Source organism: Portunus trituberculatus, chromosome 41 (assembly GCF_017591435.1).
Source record: "Portunus trituberculatus isolate SZX2019 chromosome 41, ASM1759143v1, whole genome shotgun sequence".
NCBI lineage: Eukaryota > Metazoa > Arthropoda > Malacostraca > Decapoda > Portunidae > Portunus > Portunus trituberculatus.
Window position 1 is genome coordinate 18,468,087 of NC_059295.1, and position 26,641 is coordinate 18,494,727.

At 38.0% G+C, this 26,641-nt stretch overlaps 1 protein-coding gene across 24 annotated transcripts in view; it reads right to left on the minus strand.

Annotated features, from left to right (window-relative positions):
• Positions 1–269: 269 nt before the first annotated feature.
• Positions 270–26,641, minus strand: part of LOC123516564 (cathepsin L-like) — a 34,256-nt gene continuing 7,884 nt past the window's right edge. For 2 of the 24 annotated variants that reach the window (XM_045276053.1, XM_045276049.1), the window contains 21 exons: positions 21,070–21,111; positions 20,813–20,857; positions 20,669–20,713; positions 20,509–20,553; positions 20,352–20,396; positions 20,184–20,228; positions 19,969–20,013; positions 19,809–19,853; positions 19,664–19,708; positions 14,811–14,852; positions 13,705–13,740; positions 8,608–8,649; positions 8,326–8,367; positions 7,825–8,029; positions 6,242–6,390; positions 5,844–5,940; positions 5,363–5,514; positions 4,599–4,712; positions 3,992–4,085; positions 3,082–3,155; positions 270–2,159 (listed from right to left, as the gene is read on the minus strand). In XM_045276053.1, the coding sequence (XP_045131988.1) occupies positions 2,085–2,159; positions 3,082–3,155; positions 3,992–4,085; positions 4,599–4,712; positions 5,363–5,514; positions 5,844–5,940; positions 6,242–6,390; positions 7,825–8,029; positions 8,326–8,367; positions 8,608–8,649; positions 13,705–13,740; positions 14,811–14,852; positions 19,664–19,708; positions 19,809–19,853; positions 19,969–20,013; positions 20,184–20,228; positions 20,352–20,396; positions 20,509–20,553; positions 20,669–20,713; positions 20,813–20,857; positions 21,070–21,111 (1,524 nt within the window). In that variant the 3' untranslated portion in view covers positions 270–2,084. Of the gene's footprint in view, positions 2,160–2,815; positions 2,890–3,081; positions 3,156–3,991; positions 4,086–4,598; positions 4,713–5,362; positions 5,515–5,843; positions 5,941–6,241; positions 6,391–7,824; positions 8,030–8,325; positions 8,368–8,607; positions 8,650–13,704; positions 13,741–14,810; positions 14,853–19,663; positions 19,709–19,808; positions 19,854–19,968; positions 20,014–20,183; positions 20,229–20,351; positions 20,397–20,508; positions 20,554–20,668; positions 20,714–20,812; positions 20,858–21,069; positions 21,115–26,641 lie in introns of all 24 variants that reach the window. The other 22 variants (XM_045276051.1, XM_045276047.1, XM_045276065.1 and 19 more) reach the window with 18 other exon arrangements.

The window sequence follows — 26,641 nt, forward strand, 5'->3', positions numbered from 1 at the left end:
TACACACAAGTAAATGAGTATAAATCTTCAACTGGCATAATTAGAAAGTAATTGGATCTGTTTATATATTAGGCTTAAAAGACAAACAAACCTTTTCTGATGTCCATCTTGAAAATAAGTTGTAATCAACACTAAACCTCTCAATCTAACTCCTGTATAAAAATTTGTTTCATAAAGTGCTGCCCTTACATTATAAAAGCTTAGAGTAAATTGCTGCCCTCCATCCCAGGATTTGATATGTTTCATGTAACAAAGACCTTTGTTCTTCCTTGTGTGTCATGCTTAAAAGAGCCACACCTGTTAATACATTTCATTTATAGTTCAATTCACTTATGCATACTGCTCAATCACAAATTATACAAAACATCATATTTTAAGGGTTGTCCAGAAGAGTGGACCTGATCACTAGACATGCACATTTCATGGACAAACTGTCAAATTGTCAAAATGCCTAATTAGCAAATTACCTCGTCATACCCAGTAGCTCAAGTTTCGCCCTTGCCAGACGCAAGTTAATGTAGTGTACCCATGGTATGGTTTTTCCCACTTCCCATGTCACTGCAACACTATTCAGATCAATAGCTTGTGATGGCTACTGGAGACTTTCATTTAGCTCTACCAACTTTTTATAGGTCAAAACCACTAACAAAGCACACTGATCCAACTTGATCATATTGCACTTCACACACTAGTGACATTGTTGGGCAAGCCTGCCTATTCATCAAATTGACAGCACGGGCAACATTTATTGGCAGGCCCAGCAGTATTTGCCAGCCAACTGTGCTGCCTGGTACATACGCCCACCAGTCTGGACAGGCCTTTACAATTCCTGCTTTGAGGCAAATTCACATATAAATATTCATAAATAATGTGACAGCAGCAACACAACTATGTGTCCAGGTTATTAAACTTAGGGACTGGTAACTGTGTGAACAGCTTCCACTTTATAGGATTTCACATTCTTCAAACACTGCAACTTACATTGGCCATATAAAAAACATTTACTATAAATACTGTATATTACGGATTCTGAATTTTTTTCATGATTCAATTCGTTGTCTAGAAATTATCTTCTAAATAAAAATGTTTCCAGGTACTTTATCAAACAATAAACTGTAAAAGCATCAAAATATGAATAAATAAGTTCAGCCCTGAGTAAATAAAAGTGCTGTAACTTACCATATGACTCAGTTACATTCAAGCCTTGCTGAGCCCACCAGTAGTACCATGCAGTTCCATGTCATTTCAAATGAGGAAATATTTTTTTATAAAATCTAATAATCATAAATTATGTATCAAATGACAGCAAAGAGAAAAACAGTAATTGAGGGTCAGCGAATATTTATGAAAATTTAATTAAAAAGCACACCAAGTATATGAAGTTTTCCATGTTAACACAAGTATTATAGAAGCCTACCACAATATTTAATATCTTTATAAACACTTACAAGATGTTTATACCTTGACATCCATTTGTTACAATTGAGATCTGTGAAGTTTTCATATTAAGTAGTTTTGGGACTACAAGCAAAGCACCAGTGAAGAACCTTGAACCTCTTATGCTAAACACTGACAATTCATATTTCATGGTTCAGGGTGCCACAAAAGTAAGATAGGCTGAGTATTATTTTAAGTGAAGTATATTCTCATCATAATATGGAGAGTTAAACTGCATTTTATACTTAATACTGCCATCAGAGCAGGATGTGAGCCTTCTTCCACTCACATAATAAAAAAATGTGAAATGGAAAGTTCATGACATGTATATTCTAATCAGTTTTTAATAATCCACCATTAAGTGAAACACTAAAAGGTAACACAACCAAATAATACCCATAAATGTGACACACAATAAGAACACCTATATACTACATACTTAAAATAAAAGTTAACATATTACTTCCTGGACTACAAAATTAATACTTTCTCTATAAATTTAATAGTTGTTGTATATAACAAAATTTTAAGTATGAATATGTGACCAGATGTTATACAGAATAAACTAGTCGGGTTTTAAACTTTCTAAAATCAAAACTTTTTTGACAATGTTCCCCTTATGTGAATGGCAAGTGTTGGCTGATGACTTAGGGCACAATGGCACTGGTGGCCATCTGGTCCACACCACAAGTCCCATCGCCACGATACACGCGGTAGTAACCCTGTGGAAAAGTAGTACACATGAAATGATTAATTGATGTGTACATATAAAAGGTTAAAATGAACTGTGTGTGTGTGTGTGTGTGTGTGTGTTAGAAGTAAGTTTTTGATTTAAAATCTTTATTTCCTCAATGTGAGAACTTTTATCCTCTTTTAGGAGAAAAGAATGTTACTGACAGTACAATTATCAGTGGAAAAAGTAAGTAAATAAATAGAAAAAACACTTACCTTGTAACATCACAATCAAAGAATAATGTTTTATGAGTATGAATATACAGACAAAATTATGTGGTGGCTGGGAATACTGCTGACTCTTACAAGGTGCATATTCACTCATCACAGAATCTCACTGCATAAAAAAAAAATAAATAAATAAATAAAAAAAAGAAACAAACAATTGTAAGATATGTTGTTACTGGATCCTCACTATTCAAAATCACTCCTCTCTAGAACACACATGACGGCATATCAGTTCAAAGCCCATCAACAGGGAAGTCACTGGAAAAAATCATAGTGCAAAATTTAAGCTAAAGTGGAAAAGCAGATGAGTACACACATCATTTGTTATTTCTGGAATGTGTAACAAGGCACATGGACATATTTTATACTTCCTCCACAGTATACGGGTTGGAAGCTCAGTTCAAGACTTAGTACTTGCCTGTTCACCCCAGTCCTGTCCCCATGAGTTCTTAATGATCCAAAAAGGCAGTGTCTTCTTGAATACTGGATATGCTGAAAGGAAGCCCAATGTTAGACCTACAGTGATATGATAGGCCTGCCAGGAAAACTGCTTTGACTACCACCCTCAAGAACCCCGTAGATGAGAACTGTTTGTTTACTGCCGTCTGAAGGTGATAAATTAAAGACAATATTAGTCAAAGCACTTTTCTCTGGCAGACCTCACAGAAAAATATTTGTACATACCTGCTCCCCCCAGTCATCCCCCCATGAGTTCTTCACAATCCAGAAGGGTTGTTTTCTGTGCAGGTATTTGGTGGCTGAGGAAAAGGGAGGCAGTTTTGTATGAGAATCTTTACAGCATATTATTGGTTTCTCTTACATGATCCAATTTTAGGACATCTTAACATATTATTTACATAAACGGATACAGTGATGCAGCACATCTCCAGTAACGAAAGTTTATGTGATCATATGCCTGTGTTTGTGTAAATGATATTCTTTATTTCTACAATTTCTTCAAAGGGTTAATGATCTAATGTTGTTGTTTTTGTATTGATTTTTTTTTTGTGAGTATCAATTTAGGATATCATTAATAGATAACATGATTGAAAATATCTAGCATTATAGAAAAAAAAAAAAAAAAGCCATTTGTATATAAAAATAATAGATAAGAATGGAAAGAGCATTACAAGTACAACAGTTTGCCTCCACACTCTGAGGTGACACAAGGCAGAAAGTGTGGTTTGTAGGGCTTAGCGTGCAGTATCATAAATTGGTCTACATATCAGATCATTCTAAAATTCCCTCTAAAATCAAGTAATTTTTTTAATTAATCATTTGCATTTCCTCATTTCTCACTCTATCCACAGGTTTTTACATTTTGCACTTAAGGAAAAAAAATTATGTTCAATGCCTTCCTCTGCCCTGCTTCCAGATTTCAGCACTATACAATGCAGTCACATTTATGATATACCATTATTAAATCTCTACAAAGTACAAAATGGACACTTGTTATATCCTCTGACAAAATTCTTGCTTCACTAATTGTAAACTTTCCCTAAACATTCCTTCCTTCCAACTCTCTCTCTCTCTCTCTTTCTGATCATATTAATGCTATACAGAACAAAACCCCAGAGAGGGCAGAACTACTTACTGTGGACTCCATAGCCTACAATAAGCATACCATGGTCCAGACTCTCGGGGTTACACAGGAATTTCAATGGATGAGACACTCCTCCCACATAGAACTGTAAAACATATGTTCATGAGTTAAACTGGAAAGAATTGTTGCATCAGTTTCTCAATACAGTAATCATGATCATGCCAATAGGATAGTTTTGTTTTCTTTTGTTTGACAATGTAAAAATTTCAAAAGAAACCAACACACTCATACACACATACTAGATATTTGCCTTTAATCCATGAAAAAAAAAAAAAAAACAGATAAAATGTGATGTTATGATTGTTTTTATTCAACTGTATATGAGGCTTACACATCCACACAGAATGTGGAAAACACACACACACACACACACACACACGTGCATCTATTAATCCTCATACATTAATGTAATCATAAACCTCTGGACCTGTATGGATGAAATGTACAAACTGTTATGCACAACTTGATTCTACAAACAATACAAATTAAATCAATGATATGCTTAATTCTGCTTTTTGAGTTGTTATATACCCATTCCTGAATGTCACTTGAATGAGATGAGAAGGCAATACTTGGCCACCAGAAATGACAGTCTTACCTGGAGGGCATTAGCATTGATTCCAATAGAAATGGGTCCATTTTGGGTGAGCCATTTGGCCATAGCCACTTCATCAGCTGGCAGCTCCACAGATCCATTGACTGTCACCTTGGCCTGAAAATTATTTAATCATAATAAGTAATAGACAGAGTAAAAATCAATAATGAATAGAACCTATCCATAAAATGATCTACTTTTTCTTTTTCTCACTTTGCATATGACATTAACTATCTTTTAAATTCATTCAAACACAGCTTCTCCACAGTGCAGTGGCTAATATGCCTGGCTATCAAAGTCCCACTTCAAATCTACACAGGGCTTGTCAGCACACAGGTCATCAAGCGGCTCATCTTAACTTTAGATAGTTCAATATTTGGATAACTAGGAAAACTAGAAAAGGCAAACAACGGAAATCATGTGACAGTGGCTACATCTCAGAAAATCATCCACCAGTTTCAAAGTCCATGAACAAGTAGCAATGCAACAAGAAATCTGAAATATAAGTAACCATTAGGAATTGAATTAAGAATAGCCACAAAGGAATAATTAGATAACCAAACACAGTGCAGGAGGGAGAAGTGCCTAGAGACTAATGCAGATTGCAATTTTTCTAATAATAAAAAAAAAAAAAAAAAAAAAAAACAGAAGTCAATGTGATCCCTCCACATTATCCTCCTAAAATTGTCACATTACCCATGAGTAAGATGTTTTAGATGACACAGATGACATGATGTTCACAAGAAACTTTACAACTTGGTACTCACAAGAGACCTGTTAAAGTGGCATTGTTCATCCTCCCCATCATATGGATAGTCATCTTCCAACTCTAGGCCGCCCAACTTGGCTATGGCCTCATAAGCATTCTCAGGCAAACCTCCATTACAACCATCATCTGTTGCATCACAGTCAACCAGTTCTGAAATCAACAGAATTAGTCAGCTATTCATATTCATTCACAGCACAAGACCATAATGAAGCACTCTGGCATGGCTGCAGTACACCACTAACACTGGGGCACATTTATGAATGAGTATTGTGACATCACATTTCAACTGAAAAATGTTTTAATTGTTTCAGATAAACCCCATTGTATAAACATCATACTTTTCATAGAAAAGAAATAATTACCTATCCAAGAACTTTACATTTTTTGAGTAAGCTGTGTGTCAGGTATCGATCACATTATAAAGAAACATAGACAAAAAGAGGGAGTGGTAGAAAAAAAGTAGCTATGCTCCATCTCACCTTGTTCAGAAAGGGAATACAGTTGCTTGTGCTTGATGGCCCATTGACCTTCAACATTGCCAGTAGTAGAGAAAGCCCAACATGAGCCACACATGCCCTACAAATGAAAATTGTTATGCATTAGTTCCAGACCTAATGCTTGCTATCTATCAATCACAATGACCTGACTCCTATTTGATGTCTTCATAGCTCTCAAATAATGTTGCATGGCCTATCACCACAAAAAAGGGTAGAAATTTTAAGAATGATAATGTCTAAATTAATCAAATAAATGTTCTGAAACCACCATTCTAAGAACAGTCATGAACTAATTAAAGTAGTGCAACCCAGAGTTCTGCTCAATTTATAATAGAAGCACAGTAGTACCGTAGGTGTTTGGAAGAAAAATATTGTCTTACTTGGTTCTTAACGGGTGTGACAACACCATGCTTCCTCCAGTCAAAACTGACTGGTGCCTCCAAGTCTTCTGGGATAACAGCAGGTTCCATGGAGGATGTGGCAGGCTTCATATGAGGTTGAAAGCCCAGCATCTTTCGGAATTCACGCTCTGAAAATGTGAGTTACTAGTGGGAACTTTGAAGGATGAAAATTCATGAAACTAAGTTTCTTGCTTTATGTAAGTCAAATCATACAAATAAAATAAAATTTATACAATTACTATACAAATAGACATCATGTGCAATACTACACAATATACAATGAACAACACCAATCAAGTACAGGTAACTCGATTTATGCAATAGATGCGTTCCAATACGCATCATGTACACTTAACCCTGGGCTATCGCGCCCAATTGGGGCCGAAATAGTCGCGCCATAGCCGAATTGTACAACTCAGAGACTGTGTTTCATCTTGGCAGGAAGGTGGTTTTGGCCAATGAGCGCTCAGATATCCCATGACGTCATGGCTGGGTGCGCGATAGCAGGCATCTGAGGTCGCGATAATGAAATTTTAGTAGCTTTTCATGGGTGTGTGATAGCAATAAAGTCGCGATAGCTGAAGTCGCGATAGCCGAGGGTTGACTGTATATCAAAATTCGTGTAAAACAAACTTGTAATTCTCATAAGAAACAAAAGATAATAGGAGGGATGCAGGATGTGGTCCAAAAAAATTTGTACAAAATACTCTATTTATTTGGCTAAATTAACATGTTTTTATATTTACCATTCTAAATACTAGAAGTGTATCTAGAGTAAAGGGAAAAGCAAGAAATAATAAGAGAAAGCAAAAAATAATAAGAGAAAACAACAAAACAAAGAATACGTAAACACAACACTCACTGCGTCACTGCCTTCACCACTCACACCACAGTCAGTCACCATCTCCCTCTGAGCTTTTCCACTTTATCAAAAATAACCCCACAGTATAAAAGTAAACACAAGTAAAAAAAAAAAAAAAAAAAAAATGCAGGACGCCAATGTCTTAATTCACCCCTCACAAGCACATGCCATTGCTGTCCACCTCCAAGTCAAGGATATCATCATCCACCTGCACTTCCTCCGTTTCCTCCGCTTCCACGGGATCATCCACATCCTCTTTTGGTACTACATCTTCCATTGGTATTTTCTTGAAAAACTGCAGCATGGTGGTCTGGCATTTTTTCTTGGAAAATTCTTTTTGCATCACTGTGTAGCAGAAGAGTGCATGCATGGTAGAAGAGCTCCCACCTATCGGCCAGCTACAGAACTCTAGCACACAGTTTGAAATTGTGTCTGGCGCTCAGTTTGAAAATGCAGTTGGGCCAAATTGCGTATAAGCAAGCCGATCGCGTAAATTTAATTAATTATAATATTTTTTTTCGGTCGCGTATTAATAAAAACGTATAAATTAAACACGCGTAAATCAAGAGTTACCTGTACTATATATTACTGCAATATTCAGTAATTGGATTAACTGCCAAACTTTTCCTTCATATAGTCTCCCATCCTGTTCACTTTTACAGATGAAAAATTACAAGGACAAACTAATGAACTAGCTCACCTGTAAGATCAGCAAATTTCGTTGGTCCATACTTGGCAGTGCCTCGTTCATTCTGCTGCAAGATGTGCACTTTCTTCATGTTCTGGTGAAAAATCTTGAACCTCTTCTTGAATTCTGCTTTGTTCTTGTAGGATTTGTTGTGCTGCTTCATGAAGGACTTAAACATTCCCATGTGTCCCATATCATGGTCATCCCCACCAAAAACCTTATAATAGTAGAAAATAATAATAACTATCCAATACTTTTACAATTCATATATGTATATCCTATACACATCATAGTATAACTGAAATAATTATTCAAGAATTTTACGTTTTGCATCTTCAAAATTTAATTCACAGAAAAAAATATACATAGATGAATGATCTTATTAGATTGAAACTTAAAGAAAAAGCTACACAACCAAAGCATATTGTAGCACAGCTTTATTCAATGAGCTGATTGTTTAGATACATGACATGAAACAAATCAATTTCTATCATCTCAAGTTCATTAACTCACCTTAACATGTTTCTTGTAGTCATGGTTCCCTTGCCCAAAAAGCTATGAGAAGAAAAAGTGTGAGATTACAGTAATGTACCAGGCAGCTTCACCTTTTTGTTCAAGAATTTGATCAATTAGGCAATTCATTCTAAGACGACAAATCTTAACTATTTGCACTGCACTTATATAACATTCAATATCTGAATAGCAATATTGTTAATTTTTTGTTGTTGACTAGCTGCTTTACACAATATTAAAAGATTTTGTCTCTTTATTGACATGGAAGTTAGCAACAATTACCTTCTTGTGAGCTCTGCGATCATGGTTGTCACCTCCCAGCACCTGGGAAAGAGAAGATACTATCAATCTTGACCGACACAAGCACTTCAATCTACAATAACAAGGGAGGAATTGTTCACTCAATGCAGTGTGTGTGTGTGTGTGTGTGTATTTACCTAGTTGTAGTTTTACAGGGGCTGGGCTTTATGCTCGTGTGGCCCCGTCTCCATATCTACACTTATCCAATTTTTCTTTAAAGCTATGCACACCTTTGCTGACACCACTTCTTCACTCAAACCATTCCAAGTCTCAACACATCTTTGCAGGAAACTATATTTTTTAACATCTCTCAGACATCTTCCCTTCCTGTTTTTTACTATGCGATCTTGTGCTTCTAATGTCATATTCTTCTCTCAGGATCAGTTTCTCATTATCCACTTGATCCATTCCGTTAATCAATTTATAAACTTGTATCAGATCCCCTCTCTCCCTTCTCCTGTTCCAGGGTTGGTAGATCAATAGCCTTTAGTCTCTCCTCATATGTCATCCCTTCAAATTCTGGAACCATTCTTGTAGCCATTTTTTGTAGTCTGTTTCTCCAACTTCCTTATGTGTTTCTTTTTATGGGGGGTCCACACAACTCCTGCATATTCCAATCTGGGTCTTATTATAGTACTTATCAATTTCTTCATCATTTCTTTGTCCATGTAGTGAAATGCTAATCCAATATTTCTTAGCAAATTATATGTCACTCTGAAAATTCTAAAAATATGGCTTACCGGTTGATTGTTTTCTTCCATTGTCACTCCTAAGTCCTTTTTCTTTTTTACTATTTCTAGTTCTACTCCATCTCCCATCTTATAGATTCCCATGGGTCATCTTTCACTTTTTCCCATTTCCATGACATGGCTTTTGGCCACATTGAATGCCATCTCCCATTATTTACTCCATTTCCAGATCTTATTTAAGTCTTCCTGCAGTATTTCAGAATTCTTTTTTTGCTTTATAACTCTGCATAGTTTTGCATCATCCGCAAACAGATTTATGTAGCTGTTCACTCCCTCTGGCATGTTGTTTATATACATATATGAGAAAAAGTATTGGTGCCATACTGACCCCTGTGGCACTCCGCTTTCTACTGTTCTCCACTTGGACTTCATATCTTTAACTACCATCCTTATTTCTCTCCCCTTCACATAATTTTTCATCCATCTCAATGTGCTTCCTTTTAAGCCACCCTTCTCCTCTAACTTCCACACTAATCTTTCATGTGACACTTTATCAAACGCTTTTTTAAATCCAAATAAACACAGTCGATCCATCCCTCTCTCTCTTGTACTCTATCAACTATTCTAGAGTAGAAACTCGATAAATTTGTTACACACGACCGGTCTTTTCTAAAACCAAATTGGCTATTTGATAATAATTTGTTGTCTTAAAGAAACTCGATCCATTGTTTCTTTATTACTCTTTCACACATCTTGCATATTACACTAGTTAGTGATACCAGTCTGTAATTTAAAGGTTCTTCCTTCCTTCCTTTCTTATATATGGGAACCACCTCAGCTCTTTTCCATTCTACTGGTACTGTTCCATTTTCTATTGAGCATTTTATTATGTTGTATATAGGACTTGCTAGTTCTTCCCTACATTCTTTTAATATTCTGCCTGAGACTTCATCTGGTCCCATTGCCTTCTCTTCATCTAATTCCGTCATCAACTCTTTTATTTCAAGCTTGGTTACTTTAATCTCTTTCATATAGACAGTCTCTATTACCCTGTGGTCTTTTAAATTTCAATTCCTTAGTAAAGACCTCCTGAAATTTACTATTTAACATATCTGCCATACTTTTTGGGTCTTCCACCATCCCGTTCTCTCCTCTTGTGTGTGTGTGTGTGTGTGTGTATTTACCTAGTTGTAGTTTTACAGGGCCTGGGCTTTATGCTCGTGTGGCCCCGTCTCCATATCTACACTTATCCAATCTTACTTTAAAAGTGTGCACACTCGTTGCAGACACTACTTCTTCATCTAAACTGTTCCACGTCTCAATACATCTCTGCGGGAAACTATATTTTTTAATATCTCTCAGACACCTTCCTTTTCTCAGCTTTTTACTATGCGATCTTGTGCTTCGGATGTCATATTCTTCTCTCAGGATCAGTTTCTCATTATCCACTTGGTCCATTCCGTTGATCAATTTATAAACTTGTATCAGGTCTCTTCTCTCCCTTCTTTGTTCCAGGGTTGTTAGATCCATAGCCTTTAGTCTCTCCTTATATGTCATCCCTTCAAATTCTGGAACCATTCTTGTAGCTATTTTTGTAGCCTCTCCAATTTCCTTATGTGTTTCTTTTTATGAGGGGTCCACACTACTCCTGCATATTCCAATCTGGGTCTTATTATAGTACTTATCAATTTCTTCATCATTTCTTTGTCCATGTAGTGAAATGCTACTCCAATATTTCTTAGCAAATTATGTTTCTCTAAAAATTCTATCAATATGGCTTACTGGTTGATTGTTTTCTTCCATCGTCACTCCTAAGTCCTTTTCCTTTTTAACTTTCTCCAGTTCTACTCCATCCCCCATCTTATAGATTCCCACAGGTCGTCTTTCACTCTTTCCCATTTCCATGACATGGCTTTTGTTCACATTGAATTCCATTTCCCACTTCTTACACCATTCCCAGATCTTATTTAGGTCTCGTGTGTGTGTGTGTGTGTGTGTGTGTGTGTGTGTGTGTGTGTGTGTGTGTGTGTGTGTGTGTGTGTGTGTGTGTGTGTGTGTGTGTGTGTGTGTGTGTGTGTGTGTGTGTGTGTGTGTGTGTGTGTGTGTGTGTTGGGGAGGGGAATGCACAAGGATGCAGATGCACACTGAGACTTTAGATATTTAAAAGAGTTTTACTCAAGAAAGTTTGTAAAAAATTAGGCTACTATTTGCCTGATCCATTTCATTTCTTTATGTTGAATAGATTTACATCAAATGGGACTGGCAAGATTAAAAAGGATGGAAAAGGAAGTTTACAAGAAAAAACATCAGAGGGTGTTAGTAAAAGCAGGCAGCTTTCACAAGCAAAGAAATGTTTTGAAAAGGTAGTAAATACTGATTACCTCTTTCATCATATACTAAGGCAGACAATGCCTTGTTATGAATTCCTATTTTTTGTTCATTTTGGTCTGCCTTATATCTGGTGAATTCTTACAGTAGGCATTTATTCGTTGACCCCCAATAATGGCTATGAGGAGTAATTTACAAAAGGTTTATTGGGATTACTTATTTCAAGTCTGTCCAAATCATATTCCTTAGGCTTAAAGGCACTATTCAAAGGTGAATCATAGTTATAAGAATTACTTTCACAATTGAAAATTTATCAAAGTTTAGTTTAAAAAGGAAATAATGTAGCAATACAAATTTATTATAATGACTGTGATTCATCACACTTCGATGTGAAATTTAAATTTGTTTAATTTCAACTTGTCAACAAATTGGGGAATTAGGTACAGGTTGAACCTCCTTCATCCAGTATTCTTTCATCCGGCAACAGCTGTAATCTGGCAAAGTTTTGATTTGCCGGAATTTTTTAATTGGCCGGAGTAATTTGCTGGACCGCTGCTGTACTGTGTTTTGGAGCCTGGGCATTCTGGGTCAAATTTGGATCAGTACCATGCTGCTGCTCATTGCAAGCACCATCCCCCAGGTGCATAAACATTTTTTTCTGTAATATTTGCCCCTAAACATGGCTTCCAAGCGACCAGGAAGTGATAGTGTTGTGTGTGAACCAAAGAAAAAGTGCAAACACATGACAATATCAGTGCAACAGAAAGTGGACCTATTGAGGAAGCTAGATAAACTGCGGACCCTATGCCAACAGTACAACATTAGCTCATCAAGTAGTTTTCAATGCCTCAAAAACTCAATTCCTCCATCTATCAACTCGACACAACCTTACAGACAACTATCCCTTCTTCTTCAATGACACTCAACTGTCTCCCTCTTCTACAATGAATATCCTCGGTCTGTCCTTTGCTCATAATCTTAACTGGAAACTTCACATCTCATCTCTTAGATGTTCTGAGGCATCTCCGACAGTTTTTCTTGTCCCTCCAACTGCTTACTCTGTATAAGGGCATTATCCGTCCCTGTATGAGTACTCTTCACATGTTTGGGGGGATTCCAGTCACACAGCTTTGCTTGATAGAGTGGAATCGAAAGCTCTTCGTCTCAACTCCCCTCCTCTCACTAACTGTCTTCAGTCTCTTTCTCACCGCCAAAATGTTGCATCCCTTTCTATCTTTTATTGCTATTTTCATGGTAACTGTTCTACTGATCTTGCTAACTGCATGCCTCCCCTTCTCCTGCGGCCTTGCTGCACAAGGCTTTCTTCTTCCTCTCCTCCCTATTCTGTCCAACTCTCTAATGCAAGAGTTAACCAGTACTCTCAATCATTCATCCCTTTCACTGGTAAACTCTGGAACTCCCTCCCTGCTTTTGTATTTCCAAATTCCTACAACTTGTCTTCTTTTAAGAGGGAGGTATCAAGGCATTTGCTCCCACAATTCTGGTTGACAGTTTTGGCACTTTTTGCACTTTTTAGAGGGCCTGCACTCAAGTGGGGCTTTTTTAACTTTCTTCTTGTTGCCCTTGACTGGCCCTCTTCCCTACGTAAAAAAAAGTCTATTATATAAAAGAGCAGAAGAATCAACTTCTCAAGTTTTACAGTGAGTGTGAGAGCAAGAAGAACATTTAGGTTCGTAGAACACTTACGGAGGGTAAAAGCAGTGATTTAGACAGTGCTCTCATACAGTGGTTTAAGCTTCAGTGCACTGGTAAGTGTCCGGCGAGATGATAATGGCGCAGGCAAAAATTTTCCATGCTGAACTTAATTTACGTGTTTTTCTATATACTTCTGCATGTATATTTTCATGTACAACTATCATATATCAAAACAATGTTACAGCTACACTTGTATAATGCAGGGTAAGTAGTAAATAGAGGGTGTTTTGGGGACCACCTATAGTTCAGAATTTTCCATGGTCTGGCAAGTCTAAGGTCCGGTGGTTGCCGGATTTGGGAGGTTCAACCTGTAATACATTACCATCTACAAGAAAAAGCAACATACCTTTCTAGCTTTGTGCTTGTTATGCTTGTGGGACTTCTGAAAACAAAACACTGTGCTGGTGGGTGAGTGGTTGGGTAAGGTCTATACTATATGTGCCAGCACACAAGTGGACATTTCTAACAAATGTGTGAATACATGAACATTGTATTTCCAGCATCCATACTGACTCAACTAATTTGAAGTCTATTAAAATACAAAATTTACTGATAATTCATATTGTTTGTCTTATGTGTATAATTTGTGTTCACTTGTGTGATAGCACTTCAATGGTACAGTACAACAGTAATGTGAGTGATATATAAACAAGGGTGAACATAAGTTGGTAGTGTTAAAAGGGTACAAAAAGGTCAAATGGCACATTCTAGCTTAGGCAAAAGCATGCTGGTCCAGAAAAGATAACAATGAGTAGAGTTGTTAGCCATTTGAATATGAATGTAATAGCAGCAGCAAAAAGATAAATAAATAAAAAATAATAATTACTATTAATAAATAAATAAATAAATAAATAGATAAAAAATAAAATAAAATAAATAAAATATATAAATAAATAAATAAAATGTAAACAATCTTAACTGTTGTATGAGGGAGAAAAAATCATAGCCATCTCTTACATGGAGAAGGCATTATGTATGATCAAAACTGAATAAGCATATTGTAATTGAAGTGATGCTCTAAGTCAGTCTGTCTGTTGCAGCACCTCTGAACTGATGCATACACAAATGTACATCCAGTTTCTTATATTAACAGAGACCATATAATGAAAATCCTGCAATTTGCCTCCCTATAAACAGGAAATACCCATGCAAATTTACTCCACACTATGAGAACTAAGGAGATGTATAAATCATGAATAAAAAACATTTCTGCAAAAGCTATATTTGTAGCTTATGATATGACAGGTAACTTCTTTAATATATGCACCTGGATGTTCAAGTACAGCTACTCACTGCAATAATATTTCCTAAGTTAAAAAGGCTAATGCACCAAAACTAATCATGGGAATAATAGTAAGCATGTGCTAGAATAATGAAGAGTTGTCATTCCTACTTAACATAAGAAGAGAATTATGGGAAAAGGAAAAATCAATCCAAACTAAGGCTTAATACCTGCTTATGTGGCTGCTGGTCATGTCCATCTTGGCCAAGGATCTGTTGGTGAAAAAATAAATTAGTATGAACACACACAGACACACACACACACACACACACACACACACACACACACACTCGACTCACAATCGAGAGGGCCGGGTTCGAGTCCAGGTAAGCGGTAAGGCAAATGGGCAAGCCTTTTAATGTGTAGCCCCTGTTCACCTAGCAGTAAATAGGTACGGGATGTAACTCAAGGGGTTGTGGCCTTGCTGGCCCGGTGTGTGTTGTAAGTTGATGTGGTCTCAGTCCTACCTGAAGATCGGTCTATGAGCTCTGAGCTCGCTCCGTAATGGGGAAGACTGGCTGGGTGACCAGCAGGCGACCAAGGTGAATTACACACAAACACACACACACACACACACAAAGAAGACCTGGTGCTGTTGACGAAAGAAGATGGAAGGACAAGAGGACATGAAAAGATCAGGATAAGGCAGAGTGTGAAGGATATTGGAAAATAGTTTTCCACACAGAACGGTGGAAAAATGGAATGCATTGGATAATGGAATTGTTACAGCACATAGTGTGCATAACTTTCAAGAAAAACTAGATAAATGGAGATATGGAGACCGGACATTATGAGCCCAGCTCGAACCCTGTACAATACAACTAGGTAAATACAACTAGGTAAATACACACACACACACACACATCTCAGTAACAATTTCTAATAATAAACTGTTGTTTGAGAAGTATATAAACAAGATTATTAAAAAAACATACAAGCTGCTAAGAAACATCAAGATGGCATTCACTTTCATTAATGACGATATGATTAATGAAAAAAACAACAACAACAATGATACATCCAAGATTAGAGAGTGCAGCCTTTTTTTTTTTTTTCCCCATTTTATGGGATAAATGAAAATATATGAAAAAATACTACCTGGCCAGATCCTATCTCTGAGTACACACAACACTGAGCATGTTGAGAAAAGAAGTGGAATGTGGGACTTGATTACAACCATCATCCACCACCTAGTGTTTGTTGCTTCACTCAGGTAACAAACATGAGGTGTACCTTAAATAGTTTATAGTATATCTGTAAGCTATTTTCACGCTGGGTGGTAACCTTACAACCAACCCCACCCTGTGGGTGGTTGGCCCCTCCCAGGGTGTGAGGTCATAAAACTTTGCCCGAGCTATTCTCTACATTCCTCCTTCTTTTCTCTCTTTTCTATTTCATAGGAGTGGGTTTGCAGAGATTCCACAGTCGTGCATCCGACCTTCAGTCTCTGTGCCACTTCTCCTCCCTCTGGTTGATGCGACCCAGAACTTTTTTTTTTTTTTTTTTTTTTTTTCTTCTTCTTTCCCTTTCTTTCTCGCAATCCCACGTTGTGTAGGCAGGACAAAGGGATGAATGGTGGCAGCGATTTTTTCCTTCTTTTCTTTTGCCACTGCTACTGTCAGGTCCCCCATGTAATTGGCGACCTGGGGTATACCATAATAATTGCCTTGCCTGGTGTTGCGGCTCCTCCAGGTGGACCTTTTATTCCGCTGTGTTTTCTCTTTTTTATGGAGTTTCATTTTATTTAATTTTCCTCATTACCCTTAGTGGTGATGTTCACCCTAATCCCGGTCCTCGTAATAACTGTTGTAAGGCCTTATACATTAATATTCGGGGCCTAAAGGCCAACTTGCAAGACGTTGCAGTTGCGTCCTCCAAATATGATATAATTTTTGTTCAGAGACTCTTGTTTCGAGCTTCAGGCATGTTTCTGAGATTCTGATTCCTAATTTCAAGAGGCCTCTTCTTCTGAGGCGTGATTCTATCCCTAGAGCTCGGGGGATGTGTATATACTTACGTCCAGCATGCAGCGCTTCACGCATTACCAAATTTGAGTGTGGCTGTCATGAAATGATGCTGGTTAAAATTTGCAGTCGTTTTAATAACTACTATATCTTCTCTGTATATAGAAATCCCGATCTTGATGATTCTATTTATGACTGTTTGCTAAATTCTATGGCATCTATTCAAGAATCAGACCCTAAAGCTTCCTTTGTTTTTGTTGGTGATGTTAATGCACATCATCAGGATTGGTTGAACTCCGTTTCTCAAACAAATCAACATGGTCGGGCTGCTCTAGATTTTAGTAACCTCACCGGTTGTGAGCAGATCGTTCATAGCCCAACTCACGTCTCGGGTAATTGCCTTGATCTTCTTTTACAGACGCCCCTCTGCAGTAACTTTGCAGGTCGTCCCTCCCCTTGGTAGCACAGACCACTCTGGCTTGTCTTTCAATATTCAAACTTCATTTCCTATTCCGGACGAGCCAATATCGCGGAAAGTATTTCTAAAGTCACGAGCCAATTGGACTGGTGTCATTGCCGATTTTAACAACATTGTATGGCGGGAAATTTTACATTCTGATAGTCCAATTGATTCCCTTAACAGTGTTTTACTTAACATTAGTGAAAGAAGAATTCCTTCTAAAATAATTCGAAGTCGTCGCAAGGACAGTGCCTGGTTTAATGATGACTGCAGGCGTGCTCAGCGTGGAAAACAGGTTGCTTATTGTGAATGGTCCCGACTGCGTTCACCTGAATCATGGGAAAATTACGTTCGTCTGCGTTTATTTGCCCAACGTACATATTCTAGCGCACAGGATGAGTACAATGAACACCTTAAAAATGTTCTGATTGGCACCTCCCAACCACACTCATGGTGGTCAGCTTTAAAGCAATCACTCTTTGGTGTGGACTCAAGTTTACCTCCTCTGTCATGTACTGACGGTTCAATCTGCCATAATTCTAAGGACAAAGCCAATCTTTTAGCTTCCGTTTTAACTCGAAACAAAGTGATGAAGAGTTTGATCTGCCGTCTTGTCCCCAGGACATTAAATTACACTCCATTGCCTTTAAGTCCTCCGAAATCTTAAGATATCTTAATGAGTTAGACTCATTCGGGGGTTGTGATCCTTTGGGTTTTCTGCCTCTTTTTTACAAAAAGATTGCTTCTCCTCTCGCTCCAAAATTGGCAGTTATTTTTAGAGCTCTTTTTCGTAAGGGTTCTTTTCCGGTATGCTGGCGTACTGCAAATGTTACCCCTATTCCAAAGGGATCTTCATCCTCCATTCACCCCGGTGACTATAGACCCATTTCCATAACCCCGGTGTTATCTAAGATTTTTGAGCGCCTGCTGGCCAAGCGTCTCAATCGTTTTTTAGATATTAATAATTTGTTGCCATCTAGTCAGTTTGGTTTTAGAAAAGGTCTCAGTACTTCTGATGCTCTCGTTTGCATAACGCACGACATGCAAGCTGCCCTTGATGCTGGTCATGAATCTAGAGTAATTTCACTTGATTTTAGTTCTGCATTTGATCGTGTTAATCATAGAGCCCTTTTATCGAAAGTTAGATCTATTGGTATTGGTGGCCGCGTCCATCAAGTTCTGTCAGAGTTCCTAACGAGTCGAAGGCAGCGTGTGACTGTTGATGGCTGCCTTAGTTCTTTTAGTCCAGTTGTATCCGGTGTTCCGCAGGGAAGTGTTCTGGGACCTCTTCTTTTATTATTTATACATCTGACATGTGGTGTGGGATTGAATCTAATATGGTTGCTTATGCTGATGACACCACTATATATGCGACAATTCCTTCCCCACAGGATAGGCAGAGAGTCGCTAATGTACTCACTCAAGATGTTTCAAGGATTCTGTCATGGTGTGATCGGTGGGGTATGAAACTGAACCCGAGTAAATCCCATAGTATGGTTATTAGCAGATCAAGGACACCTTTCCCAGTTCACCCTGATATTGTTGTCAACGAAGTACCTATTCCTAATTGTTCGTCTCTGAAGTTACTCGGAGTCACCCTTGATCCCAAACTTACTTTTGAGTTGCACTTGCGTTCACTTGCATCATCAGTCTCATGTAAAGTTGGTTTGTTACGCAAATGTAGGCGGATATATTCCTCTGATGATATTGTAAGAAATTGCTTTTACTCTTTCATACTGCCTCATTTTGAATATTGTCACTCTGTGTGGATCTCTGCAGCAGAGTCTCACTTAAAGCTTTTAGATAGAGCATTCAACCAGATTAAATTTCTTCTTCCTAATCTTGAGATTAATCTTCGGCATCGTCGTTTGGTTGGATCATTGTCCTATTTCTTCAAAATCATGTCTAATTCCAACCACCCGTTGCATTGTCATTTGCCTGCCCCTTCACTACCAGCACGTGCTACAAGACAATCCTTGATCATGAATGACCGTTCCTTGTCTGTGAATCGATGTAATACTTCACAATTTTCCCGGTGTTTTATCCCAGTATCTGCTAGACTCTGGAATACAATTCCCAACGAGATTGTTAATTCTAGTAACATTGAAGCATTTAAAAACGTGTGAATACCTTTCTTCTCTCTGAACTCACTACCTCTTAGATCTCTACCAATCTTCCTATTCTGTTGTTCATTCCTGTTACTTCCTTTCACTTATCGGTGAGGTGCCGCCCACTGGGCCTTTGGGTTTATGCAGTTATGCTTTCCAGTGGGTCGCCTTCATTGACCTCATAATAATAAAAAAGTCTCTTCTGTTCAACTTGCTGTTTCTCCATAACTACTGAACATAGAGACATGTGAATAACATTTGCTAGAAAGAGAAAAGCTTGATGCTGACTAACTAGCCTAAGTTTACATTTTGCTCTTCTATTGCAGTTTAAGTTTAAATTTTGTGTGAATACTGACCATTTTCAATGTCTAGCGTGGGTCATATCAGGACAAAATTCACCACTACCACTGGTCCTTAAGGGATTAAACATTAAAAGGGCACCAGAGATGTAGAATAACAAGAATACCCAATGATACACAGTATGTACACACCTTTCCATGAGGCCTCTGGTCATGTCCATCCTGCCCTAGCAGAGCCTGCAAAGTAACAATCATTAGGAAGGTTTTCAACTTGATTTGCATCTATGTACAAAAGTCATACTACAGATAAAAATATCAAATGGCTCACAACACACACCTTTCCATGAGGTCTCTGGTCATGTCCATCCTGCCCAAGCAAAGGCTGCAGAGGAAAAATCATTATCAAGGTTTTCAATTTCACTTACAGGTATATACAAAACAGACAGGCACAACAGACAGAATATATACAAGAACACCATATGGCTCACAGTACCCACCTTTCCATGAGGTCTCTGGTCATGTCCATCTTGACCCAGCAAAGGCTACATCAAGAGAAACTGTATCAATAATGACTCCAAATTAAGGTAATGCATGAACAACACAATACACAAACATCATAAAAAAGAGGAGAGAGAGAGAGAGAGAGAGAGAGAGAGAGAGAGAGAGAGAGAGAGAGAGAGAGAGAGAGAGAGAGAGAGAGATGCACATTTACCTGTCCATGAGGTCTTAGGTCATGTTCATCCCCACCTAACAGTGCCTGCAACAAGATAATAACTGGCAAGTGCTCTACATTCAACTATCGCATGACTGTAGCATAAATAATCATCACATAACAATGAACAAATGAATAGAGACAAATACAATGACATAGTACAATTACCTGTCCATGTGGCCTCAGATCATGCCCATCCCCACCAAGCAATGTCTGCAACATGACAGTAATAAGGTCAGGGTTTAGATTCAAGCAGTGCATGTCATAATAAATATCAATCACATATCTATCTAAAAAAGTAATAAAACAAAAATATTATAATTACCTGTCCATGTGGCCTCAGGTCATGGTTATCCCCACCAAGCAGTGCCTAGAGTGCAACAATGATTGGCAATTGCTCTAGATTCAAACAATGCATGAATATCACTATAAATAAGTATAATATAACTTTGAAAATAAAGAGAGAAAAATACTATTGCAGTTACCTGTTCATGTGGCCTCTGGTCATGTCCATCCCCACCAAGCAGTGCCTGCAACAAGACAGTAATTCAGCCAATGTACAGATACTGAAAAAATGTCACTCACTGGGATGCGGCATAAAGCCTAACATGAAAAGATGCTACCCTCACCTGTTCATGTGGCTGCTGGTCATGTCCATCCTGGCCCAACAGTGCCTGAAACAAAATAGTAATTAATAAAGTACTAACAAACATGTGCTAGCTATATTTGTGATAGTCAATCCATGCACATATACAAAAGCATATCGATTGGTAGATCAAACAAATAACCTGTATTTAATGTATACAGGCATGAATATGCTATCTACAGACTAATACATATGTATATATAAAAGAACTCTAAAATGCAGGTTTGAAAAAAGGCTTACAGGTCTATGTGGCTGCTGATCATGTCCATCTTGGCCCAGAGTCTGCTGTGAAAGAACAACAAATTCAAGTTACTAACAATGATAATGTTAAACTATAAATTGTGATAAGTAAAGTTCAAAAATATTAATATGAATCCACAAAAGCATCTGCTTCAGTAGCAAGGGACATCATATGTCTACTACCAAAAATCAACAAGAGGTCTACAAATATTTGTTCTTTTCATCATGTAGTGGTGTCTTACATCTACACTACATACATATTCATTTGTGTCATAGGACTTAAAAGCTTAGTTTTAGAAAATTTTTCAGTAGAAATATTCACACTAGAACATAAAATTTTAAGAATAAATGGATAAATGAATAAATGAAATCAAAGTGGTAGAGTGTATGTGTGTATGTGTATAGGCTCATATCTTATTTAGGGCTACTTAAAAAGAACTTTCACCTATGTCCCAGTGATTAACTCAACAATGGTCTGTTGTTAGAACACTCTGAAAACCATCTATATTATTATTATTATTATGAGGTCAATGAAGGCGACCCACTGGAAAGCATAACTGCATAAACCCAAAGGCCCAGTGGGCGGCACCTCACCGATAAGTGAAAGGAAGTAACAGGAATGAACAACAGAATAGGAAGATTGGTAGAGATCTAAGAGGTAGTGAGTTCAGAGAGAAGAAAGGTATTCACACGTTTTTAAATGCTTCAATGTTACTAGAATTAACAATCTCGTTGGGAATTGTATTCCAGAGTCTAGCAGATACTGGGATAAAACACCGGGAAAATTGTGAAGTATTACATCGATTCACAGACAAGGAACGGTCATTCATGATCAAGGATTGTCTTGTAGCACGTGCTGGTAGTGAAGGGGCAGGCAAATGACAATGCAACGGGTGGTTGGAATTAGACATGATTTTGAAGAAATAGGACAATGATCCAACCAAACGACGATGCCGAAGATTAATCTCAAGATTAGGAAGAAGAAATTTAATCTGGTTGAATGCTCTATCTAAAAGCTTTAAGTGAGACTCTGCTGCAGAGATCCACACAGAGTGACAATATTCAAAATGAGGCAGTATGAAAGAGTAAAAGCAATTTCTTACAATATCATCAGAGGAATATATCCGCCTACATTTGCGTAACAAACCAACTTTACATGAGACTGATGATGCAAGTGAACGCAAGTGCAACTCAAAAGTAAGTTTGGGATCAAGGGTGACTCCGAGTAACTTCAGAGACGAACAATTAGGAATAGGTACTTCGTTGACAACAATATCAGGGTGAACTGGGAAAGGTGTCCTTGATCTGCTAATAACCATACTATGGGATTTACTCGGGTTCAGTTTCATACCCCACCGATCACACCATGACAGAATCCTTGAAACATCTTGAGTGAGTACATTAGCGACTCTCTGCCTATCCTGTGGGGAAGGAATTGTCGCATATATAGTGGTGTCATCAGCATAAGCAACCATATTAGATTCAATCCCACACCACATGTCAGATGTATAAATAATAAAAGAAGAGGTCCCAGAACACTTCCCTGCGGAACACCGGATACAACTGGACTAAAAGAACTAAGGCAGCCATCAACAGTCACACGCTGCCTTCGACTCGTTAGGAACTCTGACAGAACTTGATGGACGCGGCCACCAATACCAATAGATCTAACTTTCGATAAAAGGGCTCTATGATTAACACGATCAAATGCAGAACTAAAATCAAGTGAAATTACTCTAGATTCATGACCAGCATCAAGGGCAGCTTGCATGTCGTGCGTTATGCAAACGAGAGCATCAGAAGTACTGAGACCTTTTCTAAAACCAAACTGACTAGATGGCAACAAATTATTAATATCTAAAAAACGATTGAGACGCTTGGCCAGCAGGCGCTCAAAAATCTTAGATAACACCGGGGTTATGGAAATGGGTCTATAGTCACCGGGGTGAATGGAGGATGAAGATCCCTTTGGAATAGGGGTAACATTTGCAGTACGCCAGCATACCGGAAAAGAACCCTTACGAAAAAGAGCTCTAAAAATAACTGCCAATTTTGGAGCGAGAGGAGAAGCAATCTTTTTGTAAAAAAGAGGCAGAAAACCCAAAGGATCACAACCCCCGAATGAGTCTAACTCATTAAGATATCTTAAGATTTCGGAGGACTTAAAGGCAATGGAGTGTAATTTAATGTCCTGGGGACAAGACGGCGGCAGATCAAACTCTTCATCACTTTGTTTCGAGTTAAAACGGAAGCTAAAAGATTGGCTTTGTCCTTAGAATTATGGCAGATTGAACCGTCAGTACATGACAGAGGAGGTAAACTTGAGTCCACACCAAAGAGTGATTGCTTTAAAGCTGACCACCATGAGTGTGGTTGGGAGGTGCCAATCAGAACATTTTAAGGTGTTCATTGTACTCATCCTGTGCGCTAGAATATGTACGTTGGGCAAATAAACGCAGACGAACGTAATTTTCCCATGATTCAGGTGAACGCAGTCGGGACCATTCACAATAAGCAACCTGTTTTCCACGCTGAGCACGCCTGCAGTCATCATTAAACCAGGCACTGTCCTTGCGACGACTTCGAATTATTTTAGAAGGAATTCTTCTTTCACTAATGTTAAGTAAAACACTGTTAAGGGAATCAATTGGACTATCAGAATGTAAAATTTCCCGCCATACAATGTTGTTAAAATCGGCAATGACACCAGTCCAATTGGCTCGTGACTTTAGAAATACTTTCCGCGATATTGGCTCGTCCGGAATAGGAAATGAAGTTTGAATATTGAAAGACAAGCCAGAGTGGTCTGTGCTACCAAGGGGAGGGACGACCTGCAAAGTTACTGCAGAGGGGGCGTCTGTAAAAGAAGATCAAGGCAATTACCCGAGACGTGAGTTGGGCTATGAACGATCTGCTCACAACCGGTGAGGTTACTAAAATCTAGAGCAGCCCGACCATGTTGATTTGTTTGAGAAACGGAGTTCAACCAATCCTGATGATGTGCATTAACATCACCAACAAAAACAAAGGAAGCTTTAGGGTCTGATTCTTGAATAGATGCCATAGAATTTAGCAAACAGTCATAAATAGAATCATCAAGATCGGGATTTCTATATACAGAGAAGATATAGTAGTTATTAAAACGACTGCAAATTTTAACCAGCATCATTTCATGACAGCCACACTCAAATTTGGTAATGCGTGAAGCGCTGCATGCTGGACGTAAGTATATACACATCCCCCGAGCTCTAGGGATAGAATCACGCCTCAGAAGAAGAGGCCTCTTGAAATTAGGAATCAGAATCTCAGAAACATGCCTGAAGCTCGAAACAAGAGTCTCTGAACAAAAATTATATCATATTTGGAGGACGCAACTGCAACGTCTTGCAAGTTGGCCTTTAGGCCCCGAATATTAATGTATAAGGCCTTACAACAGTTATTACGAGGACCGGGATTAGGGTGAACATCACCACTAAGGGTAATGAGGAAAATTAAATAAAATGAAACTCCATAAAAAAGAAAACACAGCGGAATAAAAGGTCCACCTGGAGGAGCCGCAACACCAGGCAAGGCAATTATTATGGTATACCCCAGGTCGCCAATTACATGGGGACCTGACAGTAGCAGTGGCAAAAGAAAAGAAGGAAAAAATCGCTGCCACCATTCATCCCTTTGTCCTGCCTACACAACGTGGGATTGCGAGAAAGAAAGGGAAAGAAGAAAAAAAAAAAAAAAAGTTCTGGGTCGCATCAACCAGAGGGAGGAGAAGTGGCACAGAGACTGAAGGTCGGATGCACGACTGTGGAATCTCTGCAAACCCACTCCTATGAAATAGAAAATAGAGAAAAGAAGGAGGAATGTAGAGAATAGCTCGGGCAAAGTTTTATGACCTCACACCCTGGGAGAGGCCAACCACCCACAGGGTGCATATTCCAATCTGGGTCTTATTATAGTACTTATCAGTTTCTTCATCATTCTTTGTCCATGTAGTGAAATGCTATTCCAATATTCCTTAGCATATTATGTCTCTGAAAATTCTATCAATATGGTTTACCGGTTGATTGTTTTCTTCCATCGTCACTCCTAAGTCCTTTTACTTTTTTACTTTCTCCAGTTCTACTCCATCTCCCATCTTATAGATTCCCACGGGTCGTCTTTCACTCTTTCCTATTTCCATGACATGGCTTTTGTCCACATTGAATTCCATTTCCCACTTTTTACTCCATTCCCACATCTTATTTAGGTCTTCCTGCAGTATTTCACAATCCTCTTTTTGCTTTATAACTCTGCACAGTTTCGTATCGTGCGCAAATAGATTTATGTATTCAATACCCATTATAAGGCAGCACCTTCAAGTAAAACAGGGGGCATGATATGCTTTATGGAACAATTTTGAAAAGTATGCAACTTGTTTTAGTGGCATTAAGCTTGAATTTGTTTGACTTCATTCATTGAATTACTAGATTTAATTGAATAAATAAATTTGATTGTAGACTGTTTATACTGTCATCACACAAGAGCAGGCTTGTGTCATCAGCATATATAGTGAATTTAAGTTTAGAACTTGAATTAATGGTATCATTAATATAGATAAGAAAAAGTAAGGTCCCTAAATAGATCCCTATGAAACTCCCTTAGAAACTACTTTAAAGGAAGATTACAATGTGTTACAATATCTGGTTACATCTGTTAAAAATACAGATTTTCAACAGTTGAAGTTGGATTCCTCTAGCTTCAAAGTGCTTTAATTTGTTTATTAAGATAGCATGAGTTAAATAATCAAAAGCTTTAGATAAATCAATGAAAATGCCAGCTACAAATGATTTAATATGTCTAAATATTTGTATATATTACAAGCAAACTGAAACACTGCACATTCTGTTGAATATCATGATCTGAAGCCATGTCGATCAACAGAAAGATATTTTTTCAATATAAGTACGTAGTAAGGCAAGAGAAAAATTGCCATTTCAAATATCTTTCTAAATGCAGGTAATAAGGATATTTGTCGATAACAGTGTATGTCACTTCTGTCGCCAGATTTAAAGACAGGTTTAACCTTTGCCTTTTTTAATGCAGCTGGAAATAACATTCTTTAGGGAGAGATGATTATATGCATCAATAGCAATTATATCAGGTTAGAAACACATTCCAAAATAGTACAGTAATACCTCGAGATACGATCGCTTCAACATACAATTTTTTTGATATACGACGAAAAATTTCATATAATTTACGCCTTGAAATACAACGATATTTTAAAGATACGAACAGCCATCGGTAGGTGGCACAGCGATCGCTCGGCTACCCGCGTCCACCCGAACATTCAGCCCATGTTGTGTATCATTGTTCATCCTTTGTGCATGTATGTGTCTGTGCTCCTCGGCAGTGTGTATTTTTTCTTAAGTTTTGTGAACTCAAGATCATGGGTCCCAAAAGTAAAAGTTTGGCGAGAAACACACAAAATAGCCTGTATTCACATACTGATTACACTTAGAAATTCAATAAACGAGTGAGTACAAATGGTGTTCTGTCCATAAGCAACTCTTCCTCTTTGAAATGCAAAAAACCA